This window comes from Rhinopithecus roxellana, chromosome 9, assembly GCF_007565055.1.
Source record: "Rhinopithecus roxellana isolate Shanxi Qingling chromosome 9, ASM756505v1, whole genome shotgun sequence".
Classification (NCBI taxonomy): Eukaryota; Metazoa; Chordata; class Mammalia; order Primates; family Cercopithecidae; genus Rhinopithecus; species Rhinopithecus roxellana.
Window position 1 is genome coordinate 16000737 of NC_044557.1, and position 23106 is coordinate 16023842.

Consider the following 23106-nt stretch of genomic DNA (forward strand, 5'->3'; position numbering starts at 1 on the left):
AAATGGCATTTAAATGGAACTCTTTACAGAGTAATATTTCTTTAACGTGAAGGGAATTAACTTTAATGGTATTCTTTCTTCAGGTGACAAGGCAGCTGTACGAGCCACTAGTTATGCAGCTGATTCACTGGTTCACTAACAATAAGAAATTTGAAAGTCAGGATACTGTCGCCTTACTAGAAGCTATATTGGTAAGTAATAGTTGATTCTTTTCCTCTTATTCCCATTGATTAGTTGTATTTGATGTTTGTTTATTTATTTATGATTTTGAGACAGAGTCTTGCTCGGTCGCCCAGGCTGGAATGCAATGGCATGATCTTGGCTCATTACAACCTGCGTCTCCCAGGATCAAGCAGTTCTCCTGTCTTATCCTCTTGAATAGCTGGGACTACAGGCGCGCTCCACCATGCCTGCTTAATTTTTTGTATTTCAAGTAGAGACGAGGTTTCACTGTGTTGGCCAGGCTGGTTTTACTGCTGACTTCAAGTGATCCGCCCACCTCAGCGGTGAGCCGGGCACAGTGCCTCATGCCTGTAATCCAACACTTTGGGAGGCTGAGGCAGGCAGGTTGCGTGAGCCCAGGAGTTGGAGACCAACCTGGCCAACATGGAGAAACCCTGTCTCTACTAAAAATACAAAAATTAGCTGGGTGTGGTGTTACACACCTGTAGTTCCAGCTCCCCAGGTGGCTTAGGCATGAGAATTGCCTCAACCTCGGAGACAAAGGTTGCACTGAGCTGAGATTGCGCTACTGCACTCTAGCCTGGGCGACAGAGTGAAACTGTCTCAAAAACAAACAAAGAATAAGAAGAATTTCTGAGCATATCCAATTTTCTCCTATACTCAGATTCAATAACTAAAGACCCTGGAAACAGCAGTTCACCTTTTACACAGAACTCTCCTGACACAGAGAAGCAGCGTCTTAGAATTTGGTCGCCATCTCACTGAGGGCAGAGGCAGTGAGGCCAGCTAAACTGTAGTGTCTTGATGCTTATTTTACTATAAGTTTTGAACCTGTGCAAATAAGTTGATGTTGCCTGCACAGTCCTGGTTATGCTGCTGGCAGTGTACTCTGAGTGTGACCTTTCTTTGTAGTCATGTTAGGGGCAGGGGAGAGTGAGTGAACATTTGTTAAGGTGGTGACATAATTAAACCTGTAGTTTAATTCCCTGCAGTGTCTACCAGTGAATCCTACCTATAATAAATACAGTTAGTTAAAATTAATTTATGGCTTATTTGCATTCAGATGGTTTCATTATCATGTTTCTGTTAAAAAGTTTTTATTTTAGTTGTTTTCTGTTTCTTTTCTCCCTTTTAATCCTTGAAGGTAGATTAAGTAAGAGCTTCAGAAAGAAATCTGATAAGTAAAACGAGATAGTTGAGGAAAGAAAAGGTAAAGAAGCAGCGTGAACTCAGTAGCACAGCACTCAAGTGAAGGAGGGCCATGGGTTTCCTGGTGAGAGCTGCTATTCCCTGCATCACCATATGGCACCGGTGACCTCTGCTCTTAGAAGCAGGAAGCACCCTCTCCTCCCATTCCCGTGGCTTGTGTTACCTTTTCAGATTCTAATTACCTCTGCAAGAAAGGATTTGTGTATAGCAGATAACTGGAAGTGTTAGGCAGAACTCTTTTATTTCAGTGTTGAGTGTACATTTTCAAGTTAAACTTTTCCTTTATAGATCTGAGAGAGTGTCATGACCAGAAGGAAACAAAGCATAAAGTAGAATATATCTCTGTGTGGTCGTTGGTCAAATGTCCATAGCTGGTTTTGGCAGGGCCTTTTTGGGGGCTGCTCTTCATGCCTCCATAGGATTTTCCTTTATGGAGCAGTACAGTTTCTTTGGAACTTCCAAGGGTCTTATTTTCTTTAACTTCAATATGCAAAGTGTCTCAAATGCTGTTATGGGGTAAAATCAACAATCAGAATTCCTCTGAAATTCTTAGGATATAGCCATTTTGTTTTTTTCAGGGAAGGGAAAGATTGTTTTGTTATAATTAAAATTTTCTCTCCCTTCATGGCTTTTCAGTTTATTAATTTGTTTAAAAGAAAATGTTTTCATTATGTCAGAAGGAAGTAGTTATATAAGCCTAGATTCTGGATACACTATGGAGATTGGTTTTACTAATGTTTATGTTTTTCTTGACTAGTGCTGTAAATTAATTTTTAACCTACGTTAGTTAGGCTTAGAGATAGACCAAGGGTATTCAGTTGTTAGTGGTTATAAAAATTAGTAAACTCAAGGTCTCTTTGTTTTGTTTCAGGATGGAATTGTGGACCCTGTTGACAGTACTTTAAGAGATTTTTGTGGTCGGTGTATTCGAGAATTCCTTAAATGGTCCATTAAGCAAATAACACCACAGCAGCAGGAGAAGAGTCCAGTAAACACCAAATCGCTTTTCAAGCGACTTTATAGCCTTGCGCTTCACCCCAATGCTTTCAAGAGGCTTGGAGCGTCACTCGCCTTTAATAATATCTACAGGGAATTCAGGTTTGTAAAGCTACACCACAGGGAAGAGAAACTTGTGGTTTTGAAAAGTGACTTTGGAGTTTCACTCTGTGTATCCGTGTGTCATATATCCTGCATTTAGTAAGTAATTATGTGCTGGATGCTGTGCTGTCTTTTGGAAATTAAAAAGTGAATTAAAATTCAGTTTGCACTCCAGAAGCTTGGAAACTGCTGAGAAATGCATATAAACACTGTCTCAGCCATTTCGGAAATGCAACAAAAGACACATATACAGGGGCTTTGAGTTTCTCAGAGGAGGAGTAGCTAATCCGGGGTGAGCACATAAGCTGTGGCCTCTTGCTAGGGTTTATATTGGAGATGAGACTTGAAGGATAAATGGAAGTCAGCCAAGGCATTTTAGATCATAGTTAGTGGGGTGGTGGGGGGTAGAGATAAGAAACAGGAAGGTGTCTGAGGCGATAAAGGCCTTTGAGGTTTGGAGGCAGGTGTTGTGAGGCTGGTGAGGAGGGCTCTGCCTGCTGTAGCAAGGAGCGTAGGTCACCTCTAGTGACAGAGGGTCTGTGGAATAGTGGGTGCAGGGAGAGATGCATTTAGATTTCCTCCTAAAATCCACTTGCTGGCAGCTGTGTAGAGGGGTGGGTCTGAGTAGACTGAAGACTGGGACACCAGTGAAGAGGCCATTTCAGAGGTCCAAGAAAAAAGACAAGTGGTCACTGACCTAAGGTAGTGGTGTTCATTCATTCATCCAGCATTCCTTATTAGGAATATTGTGTACCACATTTACCTGTGTAGTCTCACATCCTGCACATGTACCCCTGAACTTAAAAGTTGAAGGAAAAAAAAATGATGTGCCAGGCCTGTGCCCATGTTGGAGGTACAACGATACAGCCCTTCATGAGGGTTACATTTCAGAAGGACACGTAGATAATAGCCACATAGGCAAATGAGCAGTTCTGCAGACACAAGGGACAGAGGCACTGGTGTGGAAACAGCATGTGTTGCCTCTTTGGTTCATGTAGCTTTTTCTTGAGGAAGTATCTTTGAGAAGTATTTTAGGTTGTTTCATGGTTTTTCTTTTTTGTTGTTGTTGTTCTTTTGTTTTTGGAGACGGAGTCTTGCTGTGTCACCCAGGCTAGAGTGCAATGGCGTGATCTCGGCTTACTGCAACCTCTGCTTCCTGGGTTCAAGCGATTTGCCTGCCTCAGTCTTCTGAGTAGCTGGGATTATAGGCGCCCACCACTACGCCTGGCTAATTTTTGTATTTTTAGTAGACAGGGTTTCACCATGTTAGTCAGGCTAGTCTTGAACTCCTGACCTCAGGTGATCCCTGCCTCAGCCTCCCAAAATTCTGGGATTGCAGGTGTGAGCCACACACCTGTTTCATGTTTTAAAATACTGAGCCCTTTTATTTTTTTTTGTCTGAGACAGGGTCTTGCTCTGTTGCTCAGGCTGGAGTGCGGTGGCAGGATCATGACTCACTGCAGCCTCAACCTCGTGAGCTCAAATGGTCCTCCTGCCTCAGCCTCCCTGGTAGCTGGGACCACAGGTGTGCACCACTGCACCCAACTAATTTTTTTTTATTTTTTGTAGAGACAGGGTGTCACTTTGTTGCCCAGGCTGGTCTCGAACTCCAGGGCTCAAGTGATCTTTATAGGCATGCACCACCACACGCAGCTGAGGCTTTAAAAAAAAAAAATCAAATTTAATTAATGTGTGCCTTCTTTAATTCCATTCCTTTTCTTTGTCCTTTCGGCTTTATTGTTTTCTTAGGCGAGGTTTCCTATTCTTTATTTTACAGGGAAGAAGAGTCTCTGGTGGAGCAGTTTGTGTTTGAAGCCTTGGTGATATACATGGAGAGTCTGGCCTTAGCACATGCAGATGAGAAGTCCTTAGGTACATTTTGCTTCAGTGTTCTGTCTGCCTTACAGGTCTGAAAAGTTTCCCCAATGAGGAGTTAAGACTGTGTGATTCTCTTATAAGGCTTTTTTTTTTCCCCAAGAGTTCTATATAAATCAAATGTGAAGAGAAGATAAGCCCCTTTAGTGCCTCAAATCCAGCTTGTTAATGATTTTTTCATGCCCTCATTCTCTTTGACTCACCATATACTCCTGGTGGCCATTGAGCTTGACCCTGGTTGGTTGCAGATTCTGCCCAGGGCAGGGGAGACAACAAAGCCAGTCAGACACTATGATGCTATGATGTGATGACAGAACATGAAAATGTGCAGATATGGTGCTGAAGAAGCTGGATGTGATAACCACTGAGATGTGGTCAGTGCTTCTGCACTCAACTCGTGATCATTTAGAAAGTAGAAAGTGGGTCTCATTACGGGACTGTGATAAAGCTGTTTCGTCCATGATGAAGGAATATTATAAAGATACCAAGTCAGAAGTAGGCTAAAATAGCTAAGAGAGTAATAAATGATTATAATTAAATTCTATGCAAGAAGCTTTTAGGAACTACATAGAGTTGTTGAGCTAGAAGACTTCTTAACTCCCCGTTGGTCCTAGCACGTGATGTAGTTGGGGCGCAGAGGCCCAGGCATGTCAGTGACTGAGAGGGCCACACAGATGTGGCAGGACTCTATCACTGATACAAGTCTTGACTTATTTTATTTTATTTTATTTTATTTGTTTATTTTTTGTGATGGGGTTTTGCTCCTGTCCCCCAGACCGGAGTGCAATGGTGCGATCTCAGCTCACTGCAACCTCCACTTCCTGGGTTCAAGTGATTCTCCTGCCTCAGCCTCCTGAGTAGCTGAGATTACAAGGGCCTGCCACCACGCCTGGCTAATTTTTGTATTTTTAGTAGAGTTGTTTCTCCATGTTAGCCTGGCTGGTCTATAGCTCCTGACCTTATGTGATCCACCTGCCTCAGCCTCCCAAAATGCTGGGATTACAGGTGTGAGCCACTGCACCCGGCAACTTTATTTTTTAAAAAGACAAACTGAGCTCTGTTATCCTTCATGTTGATAGTCTGCTGTGAGCAAAAATGTTTAAAATTTAGTCCTCATTGTCAAATAGCTTAAATTTGCTTTGTTTATCTTGATTTTCCATATAGGTGAATTTTTTCAACAAGTGAAACTTTTTTTGTGATCACTGACATATTTAAAAAAACATAGAAAGAAAACTTTTTCTTGGTGACACAGGTCAAAATAAGATGTATAAGGCTCCTTTCCTAAATAATTCCAGACTTCTATGGGTGACTTCACCATCTTACCTCCGTTGTCCTTCTCCAGAGGCTGTATTACTAAACGATACTATAGTTTATCCTGCATAGGAAGGGAGGTCAAGGGACTTATACCCCTTTAAAATAGCCACAAATTGAAGTCCACAGGCTCTGGCCTGGTATGTGGGTTTTGTAATACCTGCAAGGTCTCTTCCATTTCAGGTCCATTAGGAGAAGCTGTGCTTTGGGTGGCCGAGGTAGTGGTGGTACAGTTTCTAGTTAGGTGTGGCATTGCTCTGTGTGTGTGTGTGCATACCATGCTATCCTGCAGTCTTAAATACGGGTTTTGTGTTCATTTTTGAATATGCAATGTGAACCATTTATCTAAATTTATTGTTCTTAGGGATGAAAACATTAAATCTTTAGTGAAATTACCTTTTCAGTTAAAAATTAGGCCAACAAATTTACAATACAAATTTAGTAATCAGCTATATATGCCTTCTTTGGAAATATGTCTTTGTACTTGAGAACAGGTACAATTCAACAGTGTTGTGATGCCATTGATCACCTATGCCGCATCATTGAAAAGAAGCATGTTTCTTTAAACAAAGCAAAGAAACGACGTTTGCCAAGGTAGGTGATCTTGCTTCCTTTTCCGTCTTTTCCCACAACATAAAACTAATTCTTAGCTAATAAAGGACAACCTGGGATGGATCTGTGGAAGTGTAAGGAATTACTTCCTAAACAAGGAATGTGTGGAAGTGTGAAGAGTTCGTTTTCAAAAAACGTTAAAAAGCTTTGTGTTTGAAAATACTTGATTTAAGGGATAAAGTGTAAGGTATTTGATCTGGGTTGAGATAGTAGATACAAATTGAAAATTAGTTTTATAATGGATGTTTTGTTTAATATGCACTAATTTTGAATATGTTTTGATGTGGATGATTTGACTAGAATATGCATGAACCATTATTCAGTAAATTTTGAAGTGTGTGAACTGAATGTTCAAATAGTAACATCTTGACAGACATGGAATTATAAAATTAGGAAATGAAACTGCTTAGAGCCAAGGCTGGGGTGTTGGCCAGTGGTTTCCAGTTTTTGCCCTTATTCCATCCCAGTAGTGTTGCTTTCTTCGATAGGGTGAGTGCCCTCCATGAGCCCCTCCAGATCTCTGCAGGGTGTCTGGGGACGTCTATTGTCCATGGTAGTGACCGCCACTCTGGAGAAGCACAGTTCTGTGTGTGAAGTGGATTAATATTTTCTCTGTTGTTTTAAAGTTGATTCTTCCAGATTCTACTATTAACTTACGATATCGGTTTAATTCATTGGTTCTAACTTGAGCATGCATTAGAATTACCTGGAGATCCAGTTAAAACACAGATTGCTGGGCTGGCCCCACCCTTAATTTCTGTGTACACTTGGGGTAGGGCCAGATAATTTGCATTTGTAACAAGTACACAGGTAATGTTGGAACAGCTGTCCAGGGACTACACTTTGAGAAGCACTGCTTTACAAGGTACGTTGCAAAGGAAATGTGAAAATACTTAGTGCTGTTCTTTTAAGGAGAACTTTTTAATTTTTCCCCACATGAAAAAATGAACATGAGCAGCATTTAGGACCCCTTTCACCTATGTTATTTTGATTGCACTCTAATTATAATAAATTAAAAATAAGTTGAATGCCTTTTAGTGAGGTTTCTACATGTATCTGTGTGATAAAGATGAGTTTATGATTTCTAGAGCCTTGGTAGCTGAATGTTGCATGTTGGAGAGGGACTAATGACAGTATGCTGTCTCTGTGCAGAGGATTTCCACCTTCCACGTCATTGTGTTTACTGGATCTGGTCAAGTGGCTTTTAGCTCATAGTGGGAGGCCCCAGACAGAATGTCGACACAAATCCATTGAACTGTTTTATAAATTCGTTCCTTTATTGCCAGGTATGGTAATCTGTATATCTTTAATTTTACTACAGTTTGCTTTATTATCCCATTTAAAAGAAGCAAAGAAGAATTGAGTAATTGGGTGATCATTGCAGTTAACATGATATTCAATTAAGATTCAGAATGTTAACAGTTGATGAGTTAATGCAGTTCTATTTCAGCATGTGATTAATAAGAAATTGCCAGCATCCTAAGTCTGAATAATCTCAAATCATTATGATGTTAAAGGAAAGCAGTGAACCTGTGCTTTTCAGTAATTGCTAAACCATTAAACTGCTTATGGACTGAAATAATTTCTCAGGAATAAATGTGTTGTTCAGTTTTGTCCATTAAGTCCATACCCAGGTTTGATAGTTTGGGAGTGGGGAAGCTGTGCTCAGGACAGATCAGGTCCTGCCTTCCCCCATTGTGGGCTGTCACAGCCCCGTGCCATGCGTGGTGCCTCGGGTGAGATGGGTGCGCTGGTTCCTTGGCAAAAGTTGGGGTGAGTTCTCTCTGGGCTTTTTCTTCATGGAACAAGAGGAAAAAAGTTACTTTATGTATTTCCGGGCTTCTAAAACTTAGAAGGACTCTAATTTTTGTTATACTATAGGATATATTAGAATGTTATATACTACATATTATATACTATAGAGTATGTTTAAATACATACTATAATTGAGTTCATATGTATATAGCACATATATGCTATATAAGTAATAAAGTGTAAATTTACTGTACTATATCATTTTACATACATAATACAAATGTGTATCTGTGTTTTAATTTAGATAATTGTTTAAAAAACATTAGCATTTAAAAAAAAATTTTTTTCCCCCCGAGACAAAGTCTTGCTCTGCCGCCCAGGCTAGAATGCAGTGGCACCATCTTGGCTCACTACAACCTCTGCGTCCTGGGTTCAAGCAATTCTCCTGCTTCAGCCTCCTGAGTAGCTGGGATTACAGGCGTGTGCTACCACGCCAGGCTAATTTTTGTATTTTTAGTAAAGACAGGGTTTTACTGTGTTGGCCAGTCTGATCTCAAACACCTGACCTTGTAATCTGCCAGCCTCTGCCTCCCAAAGTGCTGGGATTGCAGGCATGAGCCACCACGCCTGGCCTAGCATTTTCAATTTGCTTAATGTGTTTAGCTAACAGTTTTTTTTTTTTTTTTTTTTTTTTTTATGTTAAGTCATTCTCACAGCAACCTTGTGAAATTTCTCATTGAAGAGTAGACCAGTGGCTGGGGAAGGGCTGGAGGGCAGTGGGAGGCATTTTTTCTATATTTAGTAGAAACTGAGACCCTGATAGTATGTTAGTAGAGCTGCTTATGGGCAGACCACTATCTCACATTGAGTCTGTGACTCTGGTAGTGCATGGGATTTCTTGTGTCCTCAGCTGTATTGACCACAGGCATTTCTAGTGCTATTCTCTTCTAAGTTGCCTATGATAGGGACCTCATGTATTCTGAACTAAATAGAGTTCCACCTCTCAGAATTGATTTTGTTGGACAAAGGCTTCTAGGTAGTAGGTGAGCCTTGCCCTTCTTCCAACAGGTAATTTGTATAATATTAAGGAGCCTTCCTTGATTTATCTCTTCTGTGGCCTTCCAGGGTGTAACCACCTTTCTCCTTTGGTATTTTATCCCCCAGTGGGTATTTTTGTTTTCTTTTGTTTTTTTGCTTTTCAGTTTTAGAGACAAAGTCTCACTATGTTGTCCAGGCTGGACACAAACTCCTAGGCTCATGTGGTCCTCCTGTCTCAAGCTCCTTGGTAGCTGGTACTGCAGGTGTGCAGCACCTGTTTGTTTTTAAGAGACAGGGTCTCCCTCTGTTGCCCAGGCTAGGTTGCAGTGACATGATTATAGTTCACTGCAGCCATAAACTGAGCTTAAGTGATCCTCCTTTCTCAGCCTCTTGAGTAGCTGGGAACACAGGCGTGGCTACCAGGCCTGGCTAATTTTAAAGTTTTTTTTTATAGAGATAGGGTCTTGGTATTAATATGTTGCCCAGGCTAGTCTTGAGTCCTGACCCCAAGCAGTCTTCCTGCCTTGGCTTCCCAAAGTGCTGGGATTACAGGTGTGAGCCATTGCATCTAGCTTCCTTCAGTGGTTTTTAAGCGTCTGTGTCAGGTGTCTCTTTAGCTCACTATGTAGCAGCAGTCCTGGGTACATGAACACCCAGATCAGTAGGACTTGACGACAGGTGCAGGGTTGTCCCTCTGACGTGTGTCCAAGAGAGACAGCTCCTGGTGGCTTCTGAATACTGAGACTCAGTGTGGCCCAGGCCCAGAAACAGCAGGTCTTCAGTGGAGACAAAGGAAGAAGTAGGGCTGGGCAGGCTCCCCAACCCCAAGCGTGCTTGTCTGCGTCTTCAGCTTCTCTCTCTACTTGTGATGTTCACTTGGCTGCTCTCTCTCGATCTGCCTTTCTTTGTCCTTTCTTTCTATCATTTTCCTTCTGTCGTTCTTGAGGTAAAATTTAAATATCTTACTATTTATTTTTTGCTCATTATTACAGATTTCTTTGTCTCCTCTTAGTGAAAGTAACAGAACATTACAGAATATTCCTCTTCTTAATGTACAAAATGTTCTCTCTCTTTTTTTTTTTTTTGAGACCGAGTCTCACTCTGTAGCTGAGGATGGAGTGCAGTGGCGTGATACTGGCTCACTGCAACCTCCACCTCGTTTAAGCAATTCTTCTGCCTCAGCCTCCTGAGTAGCTGGGACCACAAGCATGCACCACCATGCCGGGCTGATTTTTGTATTTTTAGTAGAGATGGGGTTTCGCCATGTTGGCCAGGCTGGTCACGAACTCTTGACCTTAAGTGATCCATCCATCTCAGCCTCCCAAAGTGCTGGGATTACAGATCTGAGTCACCAGCCCCAGCCGAATGTCCTTTTTTTTTCACACCATTCTCCTACCTCAGCCTCCCGAGTAGCTGGGACTACAGGCGCCCGCCACCTTGCCCGGCTCGTTTTTTGTATTTTTTTTTAGTAGAGATGGGGTTTCACCGTGTTAGCCAGGATGGTCTCGATCTCCTGACCTCGAGATCCGCCCGTCTCGGCCTCCCAAAGTGCTGGGATTACAGGCTTGAGCCACCGCGCCCGGCCAAATGTTCTCTTTTTAATACATCAGAGATTTGAATTCTTCATTAGAGTCAGAATGATTTGACATTTTCGGTGCTACTGATTTCAGAGCATACAGAATGCAGTTTTATGTATTTGTCTTTTTAATTTAGAAGAAGTTTAATATTTAAAAGAAAATTTCTTGGAAAAAACAGCTTATTGGATTCTCTTATTTAACAAATGCTGCACTTATGTGTGGTAGATGTTATTCTAAGCATATGTTCAAATATTAACTACTTTAATTCTGCTAATCTTTGTAACTGTCCAAGAGGTAGATATTATTGTTCTCATTTGCAAATGCTGTTTTGTGACTTAAAGGAATAATGATTTTTAAATAAAAAGGCAGGGGAAAGAGTATTAGTATGCAGCTACTCCAAATGGTGTCCAACTATTTTTATAATGTTTAAGGAACCTGAAGAGAATGGCTGTGTTGGAAATACATTCTTGGAAGTTATTACAGTGAAACAAATTGAATGCATAGTAAAATGAAAAAAGATTGTCCCATATCATTTTGAAATTTTAGGTATAAAGATTAAAGAAATGTAGGTATGTGTGTGTATTTTAATTTTGTTTCTTTTTAAAGGCAACAGATCCCCTAATTTGTGGCTGAAAGATGTTCTCAAGGAAGAAGGTATCTCTCTTATCATCAACACCTTTGAGGGGGGCGGTTGTGACCAGCCCTCGGGCATCCTGGCCCAGCCCACCCTCTTGCACCTGCGGGGGCCATTCAGCCTGCAGACCACGCTGTGCTGGCTGGACCTGCTCCTAGCTGCGCTGGAGTGCTACAACACTTTCATTGGCGAGAGAATTGTGGGAGCGCTCCAGGTTTTGGGTAGGTCACCCTTGCCTCTTGCTGGTGTATGTCATGCTGCCAGGGTCACCCTTCGCAGTGGCTCTGCCAGGTCAGAATCCCAGCGACATGACAATAGGTGCTGTGCGGCTGCCTTGCCCGTGCTTTCATGTCACCTCACCACGAGGGTTCCTTCCTTCACACTTCAAAGTTGACAAATACAGTTTTTCTCATAGTTTTATATAATTGAAAAAGTTATACTTTCTGGTGTGTTGTAAATGTTGACATTTTAAATACACAAAACTATTAGTATTACTTTAAGAAAATGTATTCCACGAACAATAAATACTGTAGCAGTTTTATATACAGCATCATTGGCTTTAAAATATAGCTGCTTTATTAGAAATTTTGCAGAGTCCCTGAATTCATATTATCATTTCATACCCTTCAAATGATTTTATCCTAAAGTATTAAGTTTTTTTGCTTAAGATTTTACTATATCCCTATCTATGTCTTTTTAATGAAAAGGTGTATGTGTTTAAAGATTCCTTGGCTGGGCGCAGTGGCTCTCTCCTGTAATCCCAGGACTTTGGGAAGCCAAGGCAGGAGGATCACTTGAGCCCAGGAGTTTGAGACCAGCCTGGGCAACATGGCGAGACACTATCTCTACAAAAAATACAAAAGCTAGTCAGGCGTGGTGATGCACACCTGTGATCCCAGCTGCTAGGGAGTCTGAGGTGGGAGGATCGCTTGAGCCTGGAAGGTTGAGGCTATAGTGAACCGTGATTGTGCTACTGTACTCTGGCCTGGGCAATAGAGTGAGACCCTGTCTCAAAAAAAATTTTTCTTCTGTGTTATGATTATGTTTATTATTAGTACACATTACATTTTTCACTGCCACAACAAATATAAAAATTTTGATAATTGTTACATATAAACTGTAAAATTACGTGGTTGGAATTCTGTTTTTGTATGTATAGATTTTAGTATTAAAAAAACTTGTTCATGGCTGGACGCGGTGACTCACACCTGTAATGCCAGCACTTTGGGAGGCCGAGGCAGACATATCGCCTGAGGTCAGGAGTTTGAAACCAGTCTGGCCAACATGGAGAAACCCCATATCTACTAAAAATACAAAAATTAGCCAGGCGTGGTGGCAGGTCCCTGTTAATCCCAGCTACTCGGGAAGCTGAGGCACAAGAATCGTTTGACCCCCGGAGGCGGAGGTTGCAGTGAGCTGAGATCGCACCAGTGCACTCCAGTGACTCTCTCTCAGAAAATAAAACAAAACAAACTTGTTCACATAAATAAGTGCCATATTTGATTTATTCTAAAATGTACATTTTCCCATATTTAACAGATCCATGGTTGCAGTGTGTCTTACAATTCAATATTCTGTTGGATTCAAGGATATCTGGTTTTTGAGAATAATTCTTTTTTTTTCTTGGAAATGGAGTCTCTATCGCCCAGGCTGGAGTGTAATGGCACGATCTCGGTTCACTGCAAGGTCCACATCCCGGGATCATGCCATTCTCCTGCCTCAGCCTCCCGAGTAGCTGGGACAGGCGCCTACCACTGCGCCCAGCTAATTTTTTGTATTTTTAGTACAGACGGGGTTTCACTGTGTTAGGATGGTCTTGATCTCCTGACCTTGTGATCCGCCCACCTTGGCCTCCCAAAGTGCTGGGAGCCATGGCGCCTGGCTGAGAGTAATTCTCTTTTTTTTTTTTTTTTTTGAGACGGAGTCTCGCTCTGTCGCCCAGGCTGGAGTGCAGTGGCCGGATCTCAGCTCACTGCAAGCCCCGCCTCCCGGGTTTACGCCATTCTCCTGCCTCAGCCTCCCGAGTAGCTGGGACTACAGGCGCCCGCCACCTCGCCCGGCTCGTTTTTTGTATTTTTTAGTAGAGACGGGGTTTCACTGTGTTAGCCAGGATGGTCTCGATCTCCTGACCTCATGATCCGCCCGTCTCGGCCTCCCAAAGTGCTGGGATTACAGGCTTGAGCCACCGCGCCCGGCCGAGTAATTCTTAATGTAAGTTATCTCAGTTCTTGGAATACATCAAAATGCATGTTATCAAAATTATTTTTAATGAGGTCAGTTGACAGTTTGATTGACTTTCCTTAAATTATGTTGGAAACAAAGAATTAGAAACTGTGAGACTTACAAAAAGACTTTCTTACTCAATCATTGCCTTTACTCTTTCAACAGTATACAAGTATTTTAAATTGTCCCTTGGTGCTCTGAAGGGCTGTGTACCTTAGAATAATAAACTATAGTTAGACTGGAGAGAGGTGAGGGTGGGTCTGTCTTTCATTAAGCAGGAGAGTCGTGATGAACAGGCTGAGAAGGGAAAGGAGAACCAGCTCCAGGGTGTTTTCAGACAAATGAGTTTTATGACAAAGCCCTTTTGAGGATGGATCTGAAAGTTGATTCCATAAGATGACTGGTGCCTGGCCGGGCGTGGTGGCTCAAGCCTGTAATCCCAGCACTTTGGGAGGCCGAGACGGGCGGATCACGAGGTCAGGAGATCGAGACCATCCTGGCTAATACGGTGAAACCCCGTCTCTACTAAAAAAATACAAAAAACTAGCGGGTGCTTTGGCGGGCGCCTGTAGTCCCAGCTACTCAGGAGGCTGAGGCAGGAGAATGGCGTGAACCCGGGAGGTGGAGCTTGCAGTGAGCTGAGATCCGGCCACTGCGCTCCAGCCTGGGCGACAGAGTGAGACTCCGTCTCAAAAAAAAAAAAAAAAAAAAAAGATGACTGGTGCCCGTCCACACCTGCTTGAAGACTGCTCCATAATTTGTTTCTGTCCTTCTTTGAAGGACAGGATTTTTTACTTTTTCATTATTAATAGCATTCATTATTAATAACAATGCTAAAAAGAACATTCTTACAACCACACCTCTACAATTCTGCAGTCATTTCATTAGGTTAAAATTTCAGTGCTGGATCAAAGCATAATGAGTTTTTAAACATTTGATAGAAATTGGCATGCATATTTTTTAAAACTTGGTATGAATTGCCAAATTGCCCTTTAAAATGATCATATTAATTTATCTTCTCACATGTAATGTTTGAGAATAAAGACCTGACCTTCCATCAGTGTGTCCTTTTGATATGAGAAGCAATAACTGCCACTTTATTCAGCTATTATTAAGCTGTTTCTTTTGAAAAATTTTGAACTTTTGCTGAACGTATGTCATACCTATACTTAGAGAAGCAATTTTATATTAATCTTAGTGGAGTTGAAAGGAAGCATATATTAATATTTTATTATAATTGCTTCCAGGTACTGAAGCCCAGTCTTCACTTTTGAAAGCAGTGGCTTTCTTTTTAGAAAGCATTGCCATGCATGACATTATAGCAGCAGAAAAGTGCTTTGGCACTGGGGCAGCAGGTGACAGACCAAGCCCCCAAGAGGGAGAAAGGTACAACTACAGCAAATGCACCATTGTAGTCCGGATTATGGAGTTCACCACGACTCTGCTGAACACCTCCCCAGAAGGATGGAAGGTAGGCTGCTCTGTTAATTTGAGGTCAGTTTTTTTTACTAGAAAACTGCTTCAAAGGTTTCTATTAGAAGGGATTTTGGCTTAAAAAAATTATTATGATTATTATTATTATTATTTTTTGTCCTCTCAACCCAGCTTTTCCTGACTTCGGAAAGAACCAGGAAGAGAAGGCCAGGTTTTGGCTTTTCTAAAACTTTGCATTCTCAGAAGAGTTATCTGTCAAAATAAATTTGTCAGTTTATTTTAGTTGACAAAAACTGTATTTATGTTATACAGCATGATGTTTTGATATGGTTTGCCTTGTGGAATGGCTAAATCAAGCTAATTAATGTATCTGTTACCTCACATATGTAACATTTTTTGTGATGAGAACTTTTAAATCTATTTTCTTAGCAATTTGCAAAATTACAATGCATCGTTAATAACTACAGTCATGGTGAACCATCTATTGAAAATCATGAAACTTTGCATGTCCTTCAGAGTTTCGTTGTGTGAATAAAATACAAAATAGTTTTTTCTAATTGTTTTATTGGATCCTGTATTTTATGCTGTGATCGAACATTTACCTTAGGAAACACATACTAGCAAATATTTATAGATGTATCCATGAGGCTTATTGTGTAAACAAACTCCAGTCAGTTCATTCAGGGAATCTCTGCCAGGTGCCTATGGCACACCAGGCCCTGGGATGCAGCAGTGTCCTGAGTCAGGGGCTGGGAAACCCTGTCCATGGATACAACCCCACTTGCTGCCTGCTCCGTAGATAAAGCTATATAGGAGCATGTGCACCTCTCTCCACCTGTTGTCTGTGCTGCTTTCTTACCAGACGCATAAGGAGTTGTAGCAGAGACCGTCTAGCCCACAAACCTCACGTGTTTACGCTGCCCCTGTTTTACAGAGAAACTCTGTCCACCTCTCTCTTAGTCAGGCAGAAGTTCCCAATCTCGTGGGCCCTACACTCTGGTGAAAATAGAAATGCTGGCTGACGAAGTGTTTTTATCAAACCATCTGTTATAGCTCCTGAAGAAGGACTTGTGTAATACACACTTGATGAGAGTCCTGGTGCAGACGCTGTGTGAGCCTGCAAGCATAGGTTTCAACATCGGAGACGTCCAGGTTATGGCTCATCTTCCTGACGTTTGTGTGAACCTGATGAAAGCGCTAAAGATGTCCCCATACAAAGATATCCTGGAGACCCATCTGAGAGAGAAAATAACAGCACAGAGGTGGGTACTTAGGTCACAATCGGGAACGTGTTGTCCTGGAATTTCAGGCCCTAATATGTTGCTGTGCTCCTGCAGCTGCTCCTGCTTCCTCAGGGAAGGCTCATATTAGTGGGATGTTTGCTGCCAGTGACCTCAATAGTTGCTTAGAAATCACATATAACCAGTGCCTTCCCTGCACCAAACTTAAGCAAACTTCAGATGTGGTTAGCACTGTGTTTGATCTCCATGCTAGCTTAGTGCATATGGATCCTGTTAGGTGTTGCCTCTGCTTTCATAACAGTGCAAACATTTTTTTCAGTGTATCTTAATAATTTAATGAGATAAGAGCTCACCTAATTTACTGTTTTTCTCGCATGGCCAGCATTGAGGAGCTTTGTGCCGTCAACTTGTATGGCCCTGACGCGCAAATGGACAGGAGCAGGCTGGCTGCTGTTGTGTCTGCCTGTAAACAGCTTCACAGAGCTGGGCTTCTGCATAGTATATTACCATCTCAGGTAACTATAACCTATTTGTTTTTACATTTATTTTAGCTTTAGTATGGTAATTAGTGTATTTATTTATATTCTTAAAAGTCCTTTATGTATTGAGCATGCTGAAATGGGAATTATAGAAATACTTGCTCTAGACATGTAGATATTATCTATCTTTATATCTATTATATATCAATATAAGTATGAAAGCAAATGTAAAAATTTATAAATATAAAATGAAAGTAAAATAAAGGACATTCAGATATTTCCAGGGCAGCTTTCTGAAAAACTTTAGGAACTGCTGTTGTACCTTTGTGGCAAGACAACACAAATGAAGAATCTAGCATAGAAAGCAAGGTTGAGCCACAGTGGCTCATACCTGTAATCCCAGCACTTTGGGAGGCTCAGATAGGAGGATTGCTTGAGGCCACAAGTTTGAGACCAGCCTAGGCAACATGGCAGGGATTCATCTCTACAAACAATTTAAAAACACACACACAAAAACATTGTCCAGGAGTGGGTGCCACGGACCCATAGTCCCAGCTACTCAGGAGGCTGAGGTGGGAGGATTGCTTGAGCCTGGAAGCTTGAGGCTGCAGTGAGCCACGATTGTGCCACTGCACTGCAGCCTGGGCGACAGAGTGAGACTTTGTCTCAAAACAGCAAGAACAACAAAAGCAAAGTTGAATTAAAATTTTTCTGAATATAGGAAGGTAATTGTCAGTGCTATCTGAAGTGGGCTTTTTATTTAATGAGAGGAGTGAAGTTATTTTCTTCTAAGAAATATCTTTTTGCTAAGCATTTCAACGTTGGCTTTCTTTTAGTCCACAGATCTGCATCATTCTATTGGCACAGAACTTCTTTCCCTGGTTTATAAAGGCATTGCCCCCGGAGATGAGAGACAGTGTTTGCCTTCTCTAGACCTCAGTTGTAAGCAGCTGGCCAGCGGACTTCTGGAGTTAGCCTTTGCTTTTGGAGGACTGGTAGGAAAAACACCTCTTCATGCTGCACTCCCCTAATAATAGAAATACACATGTCACTTGCAGGTGTCTCTAGAAACTGTCGAATTGGGGTAGTAAGGTTTTAGCTGGACAAGTATTGTATGATTTGCATGAGCCAACTTTCTTTCTGAAAGATTATTTTCTCAATAGTTTAAAAAAAAAAACGGAATAGAACAACATTCTTTTTAAATTAAGGTTTTGTCTATCTCACTTTGTTTCCAAAAGGAATTAGCTAGAGAACGTTTTGTGACTATGAAGCTGAGCCGTGTTGACATGTGGCCTCTTCTCTCCTTGGTGGTCCTTCACATGGATGATTGGGAGGGCCTCTGAAGGATAATCCCAGAGGAACCAGAGTCTCCAAAAAAAATATTCTCATGGCTCTTTGAACCATGCAGGGCTGACTTTATTTATTTTTTTTTTTTGAGACGGAGTCTCGCTCTGTCACCCAGGCTGGAGTGCTGTGGCCGGATCTCAGCTCACTGCAAGCTCCGCCTCCCGGGTTCCCGCCATTCTCCTGCCTCAGCCTCCCGGGTAGCTGGGACTACAGGCGCCGCCACCTCGCCCGGCTAGTTTTTTGTAGTTTTTAGTAGAGACGGGGTTTCACTGTATTAGCCAGGATGGTCTTGATCTCCTGACCTCGTGATCCGCCCGTCTCGGCCTCCCAAAGTGCTGGGATTACAGGCTTGAGCCACCGCACCCGGCCAGGGCTGACTTTAAATAGTCCCTGCTCTAGCTGAAATCTTCAGCCAGCCCTCTGTGTTCACTCCATCTCAACTTCCTTGCTTCTGTAGCAGAAACCCCTTTTTCACCCCTTTGTCCAATTAATGTAAACAATTATATATTTAAATTGTTTAAAAATACTCATCCTTAATAGACGGTACCCTCAAAGCAACAATGGTGGGGTAGGCAGATGGCTTGAGCCCAGAAGTTTGAGACCAGCCTGGGCAGCATAGCGAGACCCTGTTTCTACAAAAAAAATTTTAAAAATTAGCCAGATATGGTGGCACATGCTTGTAGTCCCAGCTACTCAGGAGGCTGAGGTGGGAAGATCGCTTGAGGCCAGGAAGTCAAGGCTGTAGTGAGTCATGAGCATGCCACTGCACTCCAGCCTGGGCAACAGAGTGACACCCTGTCTTTAAAAAACAGCAAGGCTGGGCAGGGTGGTTTATTACCTGTAATCCTAGCACTCTGAGAGGCCAAGGCGGGTGAATTGCTTGAGGTCAGGAGTTCAAGACCAGCCTGAACTACATGGTGAAATGCTATCTCTACTAAAAATACAAAAATTAGCCAGGGGTGGTAGAACGCCCTTGTAATCCAAGCTACTCGGGAGGCTGAGGCTAGAGAATCGCTTGAACCTAGGAGGTGGAGGTTTGCAGTGAGCCGAGATCATGCCACTGCACTCCAGCCTGGGCAACAGAGTGAGACCCTGTCTCAAAAAATAAAAATAAAAAACAACTACAAGATTTTTGGACATTTGGAAGAAATATGAGTCAAGGAAGATCTCTTTCCCAAAATGAAACCTAGAACATGAAGGCTAGTTGAAATATATACAATTTCAGCTTCAATCCAGACTTCACGTATCAGGCTCTTTTTAGACCTGTGTCATTTTCCAATTTCAAAGTTAATTAGTTGCCAATGGTCTTTCTGTGCCATGCAAAGATGTGCCCTGGTTATGGTACCTCTCCTTTCTTTTTTCCAGTGTGAGCGCCTCGTGAGTCTTCTCCTGAACCCAGCAGTGCTGTCCACGCCATCCTTGGGCAGCTTACAGAGCAGCGTCATCCTCTTCTCCCATGGGGAGTATTTCTATAGCTTGTTCTCAGAAACTATCAACATGGAATTATTGAAAAATCTGGATCTTGCTGTATTGGAGCTCATGCAGTCATCAGTGGATAATCCCAAAATGGTAACAAAATTTTCTTTTAAGTAAATTTTTTTTTTTTTTTTTGGAGACAGAGTCTTGCACGGTTGCCCAGGCTGGAGTGCAGTGGCACGATCTCTTCTGACTGCAATGTCTGCATCCCAGATTGAAGTGATTCTCCTGCCTCAGCCTTCCGAGTAGCTGGGATTACAGGCATCTGCTACCACGTCTAGCTAATTTTTTGTATTTTTAATAGAGACGGGATTTCACTATGTTGGCCAGGCTGGTCTTGAACTGACCTCAGTGATCTGCCCGCTTTGGCCTCCCGAAGTGCTGAGATTATAGGCGTCAGCCACTGCGCCTGGTCAATATTTTCTTATATAATCCTCATAAAAGGGTTGCCATATTCCTGAAATATTTCATTAAAGCATGACAAGACTTTTTCCTAGAAGGTTAAAAGCTCTTGCTTTTAACAAACTCAGAAAAACCCAAAACATACCACTTATCAATAGTTAATGAATGTTAGGCCAGGCATGGTGGCTCATGCCTATAATCCTAGCACTTTGGGAGGTAGAGGTGGGTGGATCACCAGAGGTCAGGATTTCGAGCCCAGCATGGCAAACATGGCAAAACCTTGTCTCTACTAAAAATACAAAAAATTAGCCAGGCATGGTGGTACGCGCCTGTAATCCCAGCTACTCAGGAGGCTGAGGCAGGAGAATTGCTTGAACCTGAGAGGCGGAGGTTGCAGTGAGCGGCGATCATGCCCACTGCACTCCAGCCTGGGTGATAGAGCGAGACTCTATCTCAAAAAAATAAATAGCTAATGAGTGTTACTGGATGATGAAACATTGATTGTTTTTTCTATCCCTCATGCTCTGCAAATTTCTAAACCTAAATATTATAAGGCACAGCTATGCAGGATATTGATGTTTGCCAAGACGTGGGCTTGGAGCTTATAAACCCATCCTGGGGCCCAGAGCTGACTTTGCATTCACACCAGCTGCAGGCAGGTCTCCGCACCCCGGTAGACCTCGCTGTTCTCAGAGCTCTCTTGTGGCCTTGATGCTGAGTTACCATTTCTGACACGTTCCTGCTGTGTCCCCCTTTCCCCCTCACATTGACTCTCTGGAGATCAGTATTTAATATATAGTTGACTTTCGTTTGCTAAACCTCTGGGATTTTGAAATTTAATTTGTTCTGTGGACAGAAACTGCTAACTGTTAGTATGACCATTTTAAGGGAGAGTACATGATTTCGTAAGTTGAGCTTCTATTGCAAACAGTGCTTGTGTGTTGTAAGGGAATCTTTTGTGGTAGATTGCAGTAGGAATTTGTATTCTTTGAAATTAGAAATAAAATCGTAGTAGATGACACTCAGATTTAACATTCTGATTTCGTAAACTATGACCTCTGATGGAAATGACAGAAAAAGCATACACCTTAACCTCTATTGCTGCCCTAAATTCCTCTAAAGTAACAGAATGAGATTTAACAAAAACACCACTACAGTCTCAAAGGACACAGAGAAAAGGAGAAAAGGATTTCCAAGAGTGACAAGAGTTGTAAATCTAAAGGACAGGTGTGGCAACATGGGAAGTTGGAAGTGCCGAGCCCCAGCAGGGCAGGCATGAGAGCAGGGGTGAGCAGAGGCTGAGAAGAAAGGATTAGGTAAAGGCCAGCTTTCCCCTACAGGGCAGCCTCCTTTCCCTGCTGCTGGAGGTCTGATCCCACTTAAAGAGAAGGCAGGAGGCAGTGACTCCCTGGAGAGGATAGAGACCTCCAGACTGGGGAGCTCTGGCATGGCTGAATATATGGATACCATCAGGAAAAGAGGGAAGTTAAGTGCAAACCTACCTAAATTCTAGACGTTGAGGCTGTCTGCCCTTTCCCTCCGAATACAGTTCAGCGTCTGCCCTTGACAGGGCACCAGAATATCCTGACAAGCCCTAAGAGAAAATAAAGATGCAGGCATCACAGCCAGCTGGATCAGCGACAGTGATCCTCCCCACCAGTGAGCCCTGCATGCTGCACAGCACTTCCAGGCGGGTAATACCTGTGAGCCGGGGCCGGGCGCGGTGGCTCAAGCCTGTAATCCCAGCACTTTGGGAGGCCGAGACGGGCGGATCACGAGGTCAGGAGATCGAGACCATCCTGGCTAACACGGTGAAACCCCGTCTCTACTAAAAAATACAAAAAACTAGCCGGGCAAGGTGGCGGGCGCCTATAGTCCCAGCTACTCGGGAGGCTGAGGCAGGAGAATGGCGTGAACCCGGGAGGCGGAGCTTGCAGTGAGCTGAGATCCGGCCACTGTACTCCAGCCTGGGCGACAGAGCGAGACTCCGTCTCAAAAAAAACAAAAAACAAAACAAATACCTGTGAGCCGGCAGCCCTGGGGCCCAGGCACTTGGGGAAAGGGACGCCAGAGGGTATAGCAGGACATGGGCAACTGTGGCAAGGCCCGTTCACTCAGATGGGAATGTAAGGTGGAGAAGTAAAACTGAAAGATGAGAGACAAAACTGTGAAATAAGAATTGCTTTGGAGAATGAACATCAGAGAACAAAAAATGTCTCGGGAATTAAGCATAGGCATCAGAAACTAAAAATGAAAGAGTTTGGAAGGTAAACTTGAGTAACTTTCACAGAGAGTAGAGTGAAAAGACAAAATGGAAAACACGAGAGAAATGAGGAGGAGACTAGGGATTCATGCACGAGGTTGAGCAGCAGGGCCTTGGCTCCAGAAGGCAGGGGCCAGGAGAGACATTTGCTGAGGACACAGCTCCAGAGGAGCCCAGAAGCAAAGGCTTTGAGTTTCCAGGTAGGAGAGGGCCATGGAGTTTCCAGCATGGTGCACAGAAACAGCTCCACGTGGAGCACATTTCTTGAGAATTCAGAACCCTGGGGTTTCACTACAAGAAAAGATTCTCAGGTTTCCACTGGAGAAAAAGCAGTTATGTGTGAAAGGATCTAGAAATTGAATGACATATGTTTTCTCAGCAGCAGTGTGGACACTGCAAGACTTGAACCAGATTTCTTCCACAATTCATAAGAGAAGTCTCCAGCCTAGAGTTCTGAATCCAGCTGGATTATCCATTATGTGAGAGTGGAATGCAGATGTTTTAGACATGCCAGATCCCCAAGAGGTCCCTGTGCACTCTCATCACGTTGCTGCTGGGTGGAGAGTGATCACGCAGTAAGCCAAGACGGGAAGGTGCTAGATGCAGTATGTCAGCCCTCCACAGAGGCGTGGATGGCCCAGCACCAGCATTGCAGATCAGGAGCTGAGTTGCCACAGAGATGGGGCAGATAGACCTGATAGGCTTAGAGGGCTTGCAGCAATTTCATAACTTGGGAGAGTTTGATGACGAATTAATGACAGACACATTGAAAACTGCAATGAAAGCAAACAAGATTAGCTTCACGGAGTACAAAATGTGCAAAAAGGGAAAAGCATTGTTTCTACTTGGAACGTCTGTGAAAAATGTTTGCATAGTCAGAATGGCAGGAATAGTGAATGTTAATCTGATCAAAATGAGCCTGTCACTCTGTTGCAGGAGTGGTGGTGAG

General features: G+C 42.8%; 1 protein-coding gene across 4 annotated transcripts in view; it reads left to right on the plus strand.

Moving 5' to 3' along the window:
* The window catches only part of PRKDC (protein kinase, DNA-activated, catalytic subunit), a 185568-nt gene that overhangs the window by 54481 nt on the left and 107981 nt on the right, over positions 1–23106 (plus strand). For all 4 annotated transcript variants that reach the window (XM_010357481.2, XM_010357483.2, XM_010357480.2 and 1 more), the window contains exons 26-36: positions 84–191; positions 2264–2490; positions 4268–4362; positions 6171–6270; positions 7441–7574; positions 11265–11513; positions 14763–14986; positions 16003–16211; positions 16573–16705; positions 17506–17664; positions 19382–19585. In XM_010357481.2, coding sequence (XP_010355783.2) covers positions 84–191; positions 2264–2490; positions 4268–4362; positions 6171–6270; positions 7441–7574; positions 11265–11513; positions 14763–14986; positions 16003–16211; positions 16573–16705; positions 17506–17664; positions 19382–19585 — 1842 coding nt within the window. The remainder of the gene's footprint in view (positions 1–83; positions 192–2263; positions 2491–4267; positions 4363–6170; positions 6271–7440; positions 7575–11264; positions 11514–14762; positions 14987–16002; positions 16212–16572; positions 16706–17505; positions 17665–19381; positions 19586–23106) is intronic.